Source organism: Macrosteles quadrilineatus, unplaced genomic scaffold, assembly GCF_028750875.1.
Source record: "Macrosteles quadrilineatus isolate MER2022 unplaced genomic scaffold, UCM_ALF_1.0 Scaffold_1__1_contigs__length_201487025, whole genome shotgun sequence".
NCBI classification, from domain to species: Eukaryota; Metazoa; Arthropoda; class Insecta; order Hemiptera; family Cicadellidae; genus Macrosteles; species Macrosteles quadrilineatus.
The window spans coordinates 35,909,957-35,922,734 of NW_026542594.1; the positions used below are offsets into that span (position 1 = coordinate 35,909,957).

Genomic DNA, 12,778 nt, shown 5'->3' on the forward strand with positions numbered 1-12,778 from the left:
CCTCAAATCTTCCCCTGGTGCCATGCTGAAGTTGACATTCGAGAGTGCTCTATGGTTGCCATTTGCTGCTTTGGGATTTTCAGAAGCTGCTTTGATGATTAAGTTTGCTAACCATGTCTTGCTGTGTCTATTCAGATGTTGTCCGTGCCGAGTGTGTAGTTCCCTCCTGGCGAAACTCGATTGTACATCATCAACTAAACTCGATGTTATGTACATCCTCAACATCGTGGTTGGAGGAGGAGACTTCATCAAACTCAAAGAAAACTGGAGAAACGCAGCTGGGGGCAAGGGCTTTTAAGAAGAGGAGAACTTCAGGCTGCAGTACACTCAATCAATGGCAAAAGCAGTCCAACATCATCATCAATCAAAGTCGATTCATCATCAATGCTGTCAAAGAACGCTGGGTGGACTACAGACTATAGACACCGAAGTGGGAGACGTCGCAGAAGACATGGCTGTGGTCAAACATCTGAAGACCAATGACAATGATGGTTCGAAGAGGCTTTATCGACGCAACTGCTAAGGAAGTCAGCGAACAGTTGGTCAGTTCTTCCCCTCCTAAACCTTATTATAATTTAGTTTAGGTACAATTTGTTAAGGGTTTAATCAGATTTGTTATTAACTTTTTTTCTCTCTGTGGATGTATCTATGTAGTTGAGACGCTGGGGACATCGTCTGGAGGAAATGGGGGGATGTAAAGGAAGGGGTCAAATATTGTAAAGAGGAAGTGTTTGGCAATGTTGTGTGAGTAGGCTGGTAGTGTTGTTAAACAATAACTTGTTGTGCTGACCTACAGAAGGCTGTTGCTTTAAGTAGGCCAGTGCACTTGATCAGGGGGTCAGTTTTGGTGTGTAGTGTTTGTGCGGTGCACCAGAGGACGGGATCCTGCTGGGGGAGCTGGAGCTCAAGGCCCTTGGCCTTGGGTCCAGGTAAGACAATGTAAAGGGATTTCAAAATTGGGGTTTAGATTCTTTTCCAAATTGGGGTTTAAGTTACTAACTGATTTATACAGTTCTAGTCTACTCTACCTTTTTGATGGTAATTTAACTCTGTGTCCTTTGTGTTGTTTTGAGTAATTAATAAAGTTGGGTTTTGTAAGCGAGTGCTGAGTCTCATTCCTGAGCTACGTCACCCAAAGTAACAGGAGGTATGTCAAGGGGGAAATACCTACCGTTACAACTCCTTACCTCGCCATTAGAATGCCCAAGTGCTGAGTTCAGAATAAAGTCTGGAGGAGCGATAGCGTCCACTAGAGCTACAGCTTCAGGCTTTAACTGATCCAGAAGTTCCAAAATAGCTGATTGAATCAGCTGACTCTGCTCACTGTTCTGAATAAAGCCACCTGAAAACATAAAACAAATTAATAAAGAGTATCAGCAATCATACACACAGAAATACCCAGAGGGGGGTACAGTGGCGCGCTTGCGCCACTGGAGTTTTTGGGGGAGATTATTTGAGCGGATTTTTAAGGGGGATATTTTTTTGCCCGAAAATGTGTTTTAAAGTAGTTCACTATCAACACCAACAAAATTTTGCTATTCATAATTAAGATTACTTCTAAAAATGGTAAAAACGCACCTTGCCAGACAATCCTTAACATATACGGTAGTGTCGAATTTTACTTGCAATATATGTTTTGTTTGGCGGTTCTTTAACGCCACCATCGTTAATAATTGTTAGGCTTACAAAAGGATCTTTTCTGGGGGTGTCGTCAGAATATGTTTCAAACATTTAACACAAAAAAACACAAAACGATTACACATAGGCCTATCATTTGCAATTCACGCTTGTACATATTGCCGTGGGCAGGACTGGAAGTAAACTGAATCAGGTTATGACGGACCGACGTGGTCTCTGGATTGTCGTCTGCGTTTTCAACAGCTGATATTGGACTATTGAAGTGACTGAGAAGTGTTAAAAATATAATGGATTCATAATTAATTGAGTGTTTTCATTCAAAATTTGTGTGCTGTCCCTAGTTTTTATGTATTTATATATTTCAAACTCTTCCAAAGTATTTAATAAATTTCCTTTCCTGCAGTAATGTAGAATATCGAGACCATCATTTATATCCAGAATATCATGGTTAGGCTATTATTGTTAATAATTTTGAATGGGAAACTCAATTATGAATCCTATTACATTTTCAACACTCTCCGTCACTACAATTAGTCCAATATCTGCTGTTGATAACACAGACGACAATCCGGAGACCACGTCGGTCCTTCATAACCTGATTCAGTTTACTTACAGTCCTGCCAGCAGCAATGTACACATGTGAATTGATAGGCCTATCTGTAATCGTTTTGTGTTAAATGTTTGTAACGTATTCTGACAACACCTCCAGAAGTGGATCCTTTTGTAATCCTGACGATAGTGGAATTAAAGAACCGCCAAAACAAAATGTAGTAAGTAAAATTCGACACTACCGTACATATCAAGGATTGTCTGACAAGATGCGTTTCTACCATTATTATTAGTCATAAAACGCAATCGCGGGGCTATCAAAATGAATTATAAGATTACTTTGTTACAAAAACCTTTTGTCCTGGTGGTAATTAAGGTATTGTGGGCATTTTGCCTGGCGATTTTTGTAGAAGGCGAGAAGAGAATGGCTAACCCCTCCTAGTCTGCCCTATTTCGTGACCCTACCTAATTTTGAAACAAGATACTTTTTTCCATACTTACTTTTCATACTTTTTATTGACCAAAAAGTATTATTCAAAGTTGACCATACAAAGTAGGTATTTCAAGCCAAAGTATTATTCATGTACTTAAAGTTGTTTGAATTCTTAAGCCCTGTAAAAATTTACCCAACCTAATATATTGTTGAACGTTTTTAAGACGTTGTCTATTGCAATACTGAGAACATGTTGACTGACAATACAGATTCTGAATTGTAAATTGAAAAAGTTACTAGGGTTGCTTTCAGAGAGGTGAAAGCCAGTTGAGCGGAACAAACGTGATTTGATATTTGTATAAGTAACTAAATGTAAAAAAGTCAATAGATGTATTATTGCTTGTTGTATTGATTAAAATTATAATAATTCACGGAGGGAAAATTTTACATTTAAATTCAATTGTGCAACATAAACATTGGTCTTCATTTCAACCCTTGCAATCGGTTAAACTCAGCTTTCTTTGCTGAAAATAATTTATGATTGTTAATACCAAGTATTCTTGATATGATTGTAATGTAACTGGAATGTAGGTCTTCCACCATTATTGGGACGATTTAGAGACGGCATTTTAATACTGGCCTTAATAAAACCATTGACCATTGGATACAGAAGATTTTGATGAAAAAGCTGGCTATAAATTTAACATGGGGATGGAATGTCTAGTTGTATTGATAGTCAAAGATAAAACATAGGCTTACGAAAAATGTAGGGCTATTTCAATGCAAGACTCAATGTAAAACACCTTTAAAAGACTAAAATGAACTGAATTATCAATCATGTATTTCAATGTGTAAAAACGTAAAAACTGCAAAAAGACTAATTTTAAACAATAAAATAAGATGGCTGAAATGTAGGCCTAAACATAAGTAATTTAAGTAAACATAGCATTCAGCTGATTTAAGTGAAAACAGAAAAATAATAAGAAGGGAAGACATGCCTTAAATATACAATGTAGACAATATAATTATTGTCGGGACCACATAAGTTTGCAGTTGAGGGAGGAGCCTATTTACCATATGGGTTTGAATGAACCAATGAGAACCGTGCGGTGTTGCCAAATGTAATAATACCAGCTGATTTGAAAATATTGCTTATTATATTTTATTAGTGCGGTGTGGCAACGTTGCACTAGCCATGTCTTGTGATTGGCTGCCACCAACTGCAAACTTACGTGGTCCCGACAATAGAAATTATTAGCCTACTTCTGGACAGGCCTAGACAATTTCCATACCGTGGTTAAAAGTGTACTTCTATAAGCCCAGGTAATTAATTATTTACTTATTATTACGGTTGTAACTGGACGTATGTATAGTCCGTGGCTTGGCAATCAAATAACAGTATTTATATAGGATATGCTACTGTTATCAACATTTGAAATTACTGAATTGTTACCAAATTACTGTTTCACAAAATGCAGATTCCATTTTCAGCCGAGCCATTAAAATGAGGATTTGCCGAACAATTATTAATATTACAGAATAGTATTTAATGATGTACAACTTTTCACATTTCATAAATTATATGTTAGTTTTGCTATGGGCAAAGGTCCAAATCCAAATGTTCTTTTCTTTTGGTTTTTATGTAGTAATTTGCTAGAATCATTGACTTTATATAAAGTCAATGCTAGAATACAGTAGATGGTTTGTTAAGACCATATGCAAACATTTTTGAAATCGTTTCCCCGTTTAACCAACTATTCCAAAAGATAAAAATTATATGGTGCAACACAAATAAACAACTCGATCACCTACCTATAACCTACACTTTACCTCCCTAATCTAACCTTACTTCAAAACACTTAGTCACGAATACACTCATAAACCCCGACCTACCTTCCCCACACGCCTAAATTAGATCAGTGTGCAATCTGCGTTTTATTAATAAGTGTAATAACTTACTGCACCGTCGATGTAATTCAACATAATATAATCAGTGATCTATTATCGGATTAAATATCGATTTCGATGCGGTTCGATATATCGCTTATTAAATCCTGATTTCTAACATTGGCTGTTTCTAGTCAGCTGGCAACACAAATAGGTTCCCAAGAAAGTAGTCACTGGTCCGTATCCCTCCGCTCCTTGTTTATGCTCCGCGCATTGAGAAAGTAGTTCCGTATATTTTCTCGATTTTCAGTGAATTCCGCACCTTAAAAAAATGTTTTAACAGCATTTTCTTGTTTATTGAAATCATAGGAATGGTTTAAAAACGTTTAAAAGAAAAGTATAGAAAGTTCAGAAATACCTTATGATTCTCTTGTTTACATTTTTCTTGTAAACAAAAAAACTGTCATAGCTACTTTAGTCCCATAAGCCTAATGTTAAAAATTTGAAATTTTAAGTTCGTTTTAAATTGCATTAGCATTATCTAATTGAAATTTGTTTGTTTACAAACCATCTCATTATTAGTCTAAGTAGTCTTTTTAAGTTTGGCTGAAATGTGTTCAGCCGTTATTGAGTGATGGTGTTATATTGTTTGCATTGAAGTTGATCCCAAAGAGCTTCGCTCGCTCCACTCAATAATAATTCGTCCATTAGTTGGATATAATTTTGTATTGTTAAATGACGTTTCCTGTTACAAATTTCATTTTGATTATCAGCAAGTTTGTTTTTCTTTACCTCAAGTTTATTAAATAGTTGAAATGCTCATTTTATGTGGCAAGGAGAAATTGCCAAGTAAATTGGCGGGGGTGGGAGGTTTAAATAGGGGGCAGCATAAAATGAGGGGAACTGTTCGTCTGACTTGTGGGGAGGGGGGGGGGAATTGCGCCTTTGGCTTTGGGGGGGAGGGCACCTCTGCAGACACATACTTTCTCCTTCTCCCATTTGCTTATCAACAACTTTTATCATGGGTAAGTGGTGGGAGTAACTATGATATTTTATAAGGAAAATCACAAAAGTTGCATTAACCTTTGAACCGTAGTTTAATTTTTATAGCAATGGGGGTTGCACCACTTTGTTTATAATTATAAGGACCATAACATACTAAATCAAAACCGGCCTTTTCTAAAAATCAGATTTTCGGTTATTTTATGGGCTTTTATGGGAAAATAACATTAGTTACAATAACTTTTGAACCTTAATTTTTACATTCAGAATTTAAAGGTCTAGAACATACAAAATTTTTATACTAACCGTTTAGGCCGTCTTTGAGAAAAATAGATTTTTCTGTTAATTTATGGGTTTATATGGAAAAATCACCAATAAAAATTAAAATTTAACGGTATCAATCTGGCCTTCTGGTTCACATAATTGCGATTTGCAGACTTGCACTTGCGACTTGCACTTAAATTTGCAGAATCCAAAGTCAATTCCAAGATGCCAAGATAGACATTTTGCGCCTCTAGAGATCATTGTTTGTCATTTGGGCCAGATATAGCCAAGGTCTGTATCATTTTCAAAATTCACCAGAACTGCTCTATTTTGCAAAAATAACCAATCCTCTGTGGATTTCAAATCAAATAGTTTTGAAAACCTATTATATTTCAGCTGTGTTTATTTCTTATTTATTTATTTTAATTTTATACATATTGGACCTACGCAATTGTTCTATGTTTTTTTCTAAATAAAATATTATAAAGCAATTTACTAATTTTGTAGCATTTTTAACTCAATGGTACACAAATTTGAAAAATGTTCCTTTTTACAAAATATTTCTGCAGGATTGGTTTGATATGATGGTAGGTCGCTTATATCATCAGCCAAAAGAATTAAATTTAACTGACAGCAGTGCTGCGGTTAGCATATATTCTGGCGTCCACCGCTAGGAGTGCCGTGTAGTTTCGGGGCACACCACTGCAGCGTCAAGTAGGGGTCTGCGGTGCACCGAAAAAGTCGGTACGGTACGGTACAAGCTTAATTACCGTCATCGGTTCGGTACAGCATTTTACACGGTACAAATTCCGTTCGGTACAGCCTATTATAATAATAAATTACTTTCAGTTACTATCGTAGTGAAAGACAGTTGGTTCCGAGCACATAAAAGTCTTATCAGATGTTTGTTTACGACCTTCATAATTTATTACTAGGGTGATGATGCAATAAAAACCCCATTAGCAGTCCCAAGTCCATTAACATTTTATCACGACAATAATTGTTGTATTCAAGTACTTCCAAGAACTGTTGAGTTTTATCACTTTTATTTCTTTACGACTTCCCCAATTCTATTTTATCATGAAAATAATAGTTTTATGATGACTGTTAAATGTTATCTCGAACTCAGTCAGTATTTTCGTGAATATTCAATTTGCCACTGGCCATTGCCTACTGCCATAAAACTGTTTATGGCTACATATTAAACTTGTAACTAATCTACAATCTTATTTTATAAGTTAAAATATTTGTTATAGATATTTTATCTTTCTATTGACGAAACCACAAGCATAGTTGTTGTTGATAGTTGTTGTTGTTGTTTGCATAATTTTTTTTTCGTTATTCAAGCCTACGCCTACTGTCAGCCCAATGTCAAGTCACGCTTGTGCATTGTGCAATAGTTTGTTTACAAGCTTTCTCCAGACCACGGGGGAGGGGAGGGTCTGATAAGCCGTCTATTGTTCACCCCCAAGAAGGTCCGACCCTCATTAGTGCCGCTCGGCTGCACTCAGTGGGGAACCCAATACCACAAATCAATCTTTTAAATAAATACAAATATTTGGTAATAATTGTTTTATTAATATTCACCTTGAAATTTCAATTAAATTTGGTGTAAAATTTGACAAAAAACGGCCAATTTGACCGATTATTAATACAGTACCAAATACCAATAAAGTAGTACATTCATTGGTAATTAAATAATAGGTAAAAATTAACCGATTTTCGTCAAGTTTTACCCCCCTGCTGTGCGCTATGTCACAAAAGCTGATAACGACATGGGTGATTAGTAACCATGGCAACTTGTTGAATGCGTATGAAGGGAAACCCAAGAAATAGAAGAACAAAGAGAAAGAATGACGTTGTTATCTTTATACCCTTTTTACAATTTCGTTATTGTTATCTTTATGTAAGATTTTATGATTTTGTTTTATAGGTTTATAAAATAATTATTTTTAACTACGGGAATATCAATTTATAATTTATCAACGTGCTTCTCTTCTGAAACAGCAATACCGGATGCATAATAAAGGTCAATGACCTAAAATATCACGATTGTGCAATATTGTATTTTGATGTTGAAATTAAAATCACGACAAAAGTTTGTATATATCCATGGTCCCTATAGTTTAATCATTTAATATGTACACAATCAATGCTAAATAATCGTGGTTAGTTCTAACTTTATCTTTTATTATTCAAAGTTTCTACACAGTAAGACAATCCAAAGTCAAACCGGGCAATGAATACCCAAAAAACAACGTATCTTGTCCTGTGATTGGAATACCACTCGCCGGCCAGTCCTTTAGGTTTAGGGAAGTAGTGCAAGTCTATATATAGCTTCAAGGTCTTACCCACCCCTTCCCCCTCCGGTCCTACTTGACTCACTACCCGCGCTCCTTTCGAAGTCATTGCCCAACCCCTCCCACCCTTCTATTAACACAATAGCCTTTCTATCGTTTCTATTCTGACTTTTTTCGGGAAACATTAAATCTATTGTTTACGTAACATCACAGTAGGGTTACCTCCCGCTATCTCCGCGTCCCGCCACCTCCGTGTACCGCTACCTCCGAATTTCAGAGTACCCTATTTTTAAAACCACTTTAATAATGGCTATTCAAAGTATCTCAGAGTAAAATAGGTAAAGCCTTTATCTTAACTGTGATTTTTCTTGACACAATCCTCGTAGTAGTAAAAGGTTTTGTTTTAATAATGTGTGGTACAGTAATTGTTGTTAGAATACCACGAAAGTAGGATACTATCTATTTTCATAGTAATGTCAATGTATTAAAGTTATAAATAATGGTTTAAATACAGTTCTGAGCAGAAAACCGCAAAAATACGGGTAGCCGCGTACCGTACCGATTTTGTACCGAGAACCGAGGTACAAAATATTGTACCGTACCGAACTTAAATTTTCTGTACCGCAGACCCCTAGCGTCAAGTGATAGCGAGCATTGCGATGACAAGCTGGTAGTGCGAGCCAGGGTTGCCAACTTCTGGAGAATTCCCCGGAATCGGAGGAGTAGGAGTTTGTTCCCTTATTTGATCTGTTATTTTTCTTAAAAATTTCCGATGGGTTTTTCCATTAAAATTACAGGATTTCAGAATTTTGTATTCTACCCATATTGAAAAGTGGGTCTGATATGTTGATAGCATTTTGATGGCAAGGGTGGTAGTGCCGGTATCAGACGTTGAATCGACGACGGCAGGGAATCAAAGAACACTGAGCACCCTCTAGCAGCACATTGCAAAACCTTCCTTTGTCAGTCTATATTTAATTCTTTTGTTTATGCGTATATCTTTTGATCATGTAATTACACTTGGTGTTGATGATGATACAGACCCTCACAAACACATATTATTGAACAATGTTGTTTATGACTTCGGTGGATCCGAAAAAGAGCAGTGGTCCTGAACTAAAGTATTGCCACAAAGATAATACCCCCACTTCAGCAAACCTGCCGACAGCAAATTTCCATTTTGTCTGATCGGATTTTTAGTAAAATAGTATGAAATAACTAAATTTATATTTTTAAACAAGGAAACTGCAACAGTTTACTTTTTCTCCAACAAAGATAGTAGTTAGAAAGAATACACAGTGTTATGAATAAAAAAATCAAAGGGAAAGGTTAAGAATCCGAGTAAGCAGAAGAATGAAGCTTGGGTAGAAATGCCAGAAAAGGTAGAAAGTATAAAGAAGGAAGAGAGATGGAAGTCGGCCGATATTGACCGATTTCTCGAATTGTATGAACTTTTCCCTGCTTATGGGATTACAAAGTCCCTGAATATAAAGACTGAAATGCAAAAATACGCTATTAACAATGGCATGACTAGAACACTCACTTTTGTTTGTAAACCTCTAGTGGAATGACACTAAAACTGGCGCGATTTAGTGCGCCACTGCTACATGCTAGTGTAAACCTAGCTTAAGTTGCTAACAAACTAACCTTGATATAAATAAACCATGTGCCTTTCTATACGGGTGAGTGCATACAAGGCACATAGTTTGGTCAAAACTGCTTTTACTGCTTTATCTTGAGCTTCACAGCACTGTTCCCAAAAACATTTGATGATGAAATGCTGCAAAACAAATCATAAAGACACTTAAATCTTAAAACTTACTCAATCGTTACAATATGGAGTATTGTCATTCTTTTCTGACATAAAACAGTAATGTACTGAATATACGTTAAGTACAAAAACCATTGTTTTTATTTCATTTACTGTATTCTACATCTGTATTTGTAATGCTATAGGCAATAGGCATAATTATTATGTTTCTATTAGGCATTTCTAGGTTATGTTTGAAAATCCTAACAAAAAAAAACCTAACACAAAACACAAAATCCTGACAAAGTTTTAATAATATGCTAATTTAGAAATAAATAAATAAACCTCAATCACCTCTATGTACACGATGGAGAGCACTTTGGCATTGAAGACTTGGGAATTGTTTCGGGCTGTAAACAAGTCTTTACCATTTTTTACTTGTGAATTTATTGTCTCAAGAGTTTTCTCTGCTAGCCAACAAATAAGCCATTTATAAGCTTCCATAATCACTGAAACGAAAGGGAAACACTGTTGAATACGACAGTGGAAATAGAAATGTGAACATAGTTTTTGTACGAAACAAGAATGAGTCATCATCTGTCAAATAACTGAAGTAAAGAATTCAAACATTAATTATTTTTGTAAGCGGCCTTTTTTATGCCTTTTGATGATCGTTTCTAGCCCATTGGATAGTCTGAGAGGTTTGAGCAATAACTTGATTTTTTTATCAAAATAGGTAGGCCTAGTTTGTAAACAAAAATTAAATGTATAAAAATGCTATTATAATTTTAAGATTGATGTTCGGCCAAAACATAACAAAAATACTAAACAAATTTTGCAAGTAGGCAATATTAGGTTCTTGACATGTGCTTTCAAATTTAATTTTCAAAAAAAGCAGACATCAACATGAAATTAGCATCTATACTATAATTATTGAAGAAAATTATATCGCAAACCATAAACAAATTTGCTAAAAACCCTAACAAACATGTCACATAAAATAACAGTCTTCTTATACGTAACCTCCGGCGCACACAGAGACAGACGGACTCACACAGACGGACGGACTAAATTTCGCCCCCCATGTTGTCAAATGTAGCAACGCACACAGGAAGCCGTCCAGGGGGAAACTTTGAGATGCTGTGATCGCAGGTAATGGTCACGACCATTGCTGCGACCACGTGAAATCATCATGAATGTTGACGCGATTGCAAGATGATTTCAAATTTTGCGGCAAATCCAAGATACATACGTTCACGGATGTCAGACATCACAACAAAATATCATGGGTTTTGCCGGATCGCGAGTAATGATCACGGAATTGTTGCGAGCGCGAGAAACCATCACAAATTGTATGGCGTTTTTTAAGATTTGTTCATGGATGTCCGAACATTAGAGAAATGACAGGTGTTGCCGCAATCACGGGAAATCATTACCAATTTTGCCACAATCGCTGGAAATCATCACCAATGTTGCCGCAATCACTCCAATTTAAAACTTTGCCGTGATAGTAAGATATTATGATCACCAATGTGGCTGCGATCCAAAAAAATTACATCAAATTTTCAGAAGGGGTTGTGATATACTAGCAGGTTTAAATAAGTAAGTTAGGATTTTTTGAGCGGCGAGTTTTATCCTGGAAATTTGGAACCAGGGAAACCTGTAATTATTGTCCTTAAGTTTCATTTTGATGGGACGCTTACTTGTGAAAGACTGTCATCCTGTTTCACACATGGTTCTGTTTTTTTGGTTAGTATTTTCCAAAATTTTTGGGAATCATGGCTGCAAAACACTGCACACTATTTCACAGCACCGAAGTAGTGAAAGCACGAGATGAAGGGTAGAAGGGATAGTGTGTCTGCTTGCAAACTCCTGTGGCTGTGTGCATTACAAAAAAATCTGTCTGCCAGCAGGATTCTGTTTTCACGAGTCCGTCTGTCTCTGTGTGCGCCGACCTTAAAGCGCTGCACTTAATCACTACTACAGTACAGCTTAAAAAAAATATTGTAATTATTGTACCAGGAGGATGAGACATCTCCTGTACTGTGTTGGCCCTCATGTGTCTCTGCCCTCTATTGTTGTCATACATGAATGTGACAGAACCTAGAGGGGAGGGGAAGTTACCCCTCTCACCACCCCTCCTCCTCCATAGAGACACCAGCCAGTTGCTGGCCTGTTGTTGTAACACGTTGTTCTCCCCTTCGTAAGTACAGTTGCTGTCATTGTTGTCTCGCAGCTCCCCAATACCTGCACCTGAGACAGCAAGGCATGACATCAGTGTAAATTGTTTGTACACAGAACTCGCATACGTGCACTTGCCACTTGCTCACAGCCAAACTATGTTAACTTCAGCTTGTTTTACGTGAACTGTCTCAAATTCAGTAATGGTAACTGTAATCCACTAATTCTTTTTCTTTTCACTAATTCTTTTCCAATACGTCTTTTAATTTTCAGCCCTTTTCCTATATCCAACATATTGTTGCCTGTTTAAGTGGGATTATCGAGGGACTTGTGCCCATTTTAAATTCAATGTTTAAAATCCGCGCCAAGGCAACAGACAACTCTGTCCAATCACGACAAAACACGGAGTGATACGAGTGCAAAGGCCAAAAGTTGCAAGCGACGAGAAAAACCGTTAGCGTCACTTGGAGCAAGGACACTAAAACATTTAGGTCACGTCGCCGGTGTTCGGTGAATTCTATCAATATCTTATTCGTAGCTTGGAAAATTGCGTTCGGGTGAAACTTGTACGTGCGTCGAAATGATAGCAAAGGTCAATAATTCACCGAATTGCTAATTGGGGGAGTGTTTTGTTTTTAAGTCGATTCATTTGAAATCACTGGATTGATGTTGCATTCGTGAGGAAAATTGTACATGCATCGAACTGATCGCAAATGTCTATTTCTCATTGAATTGTAAATTATGGTGACGGTTTTTCAAAAGATTCAAAATCAC

At 36.7% G+C, this 12,778-nt stretch overlaps 1 protein-coding gene across 8 annotated transcripts in view; it reads right to left on the minus strand.

Moving 5' to 3' along the window:
• The window catches only part of LOC128982747 (peroxisomal acyl-coenzyme A oxidase 3-like), a 177,620-nt gene that overhangs the window by 19,054 nt on the left and 145,788 nt on the right, over nucleotides 1-12,778 (minus strand). For all 8 annotated transcript variants that reach the window (XM_054401695.1, XM_054401699.1, XM_054401698.1 and 5 more), the window contains 4 exons: nucleotides 11,843-12,076; nucleotides 10,178-10,332; nucleotides 9,721-9,853; nucleotides 1,188-1,342 (listed from right to left, as the gene is read on the minus strand). In XM_054401695.1, coding sequence (XP_054257670.1) covers nucleotides 1,188-1,342; nucleotides 9,721-9,853; nucleotides 10,178-10,332; nucleotides 11,843-12,076 — 677 coding nt within the window. The remainder of the gene's footprint in view (nucleotides 1-1,187; nucleotides 1,343-9,720; nucleotides 9,854-10,177; nucleotides 10,333-11,842; nucleotides 12,077-12,778) is intronic.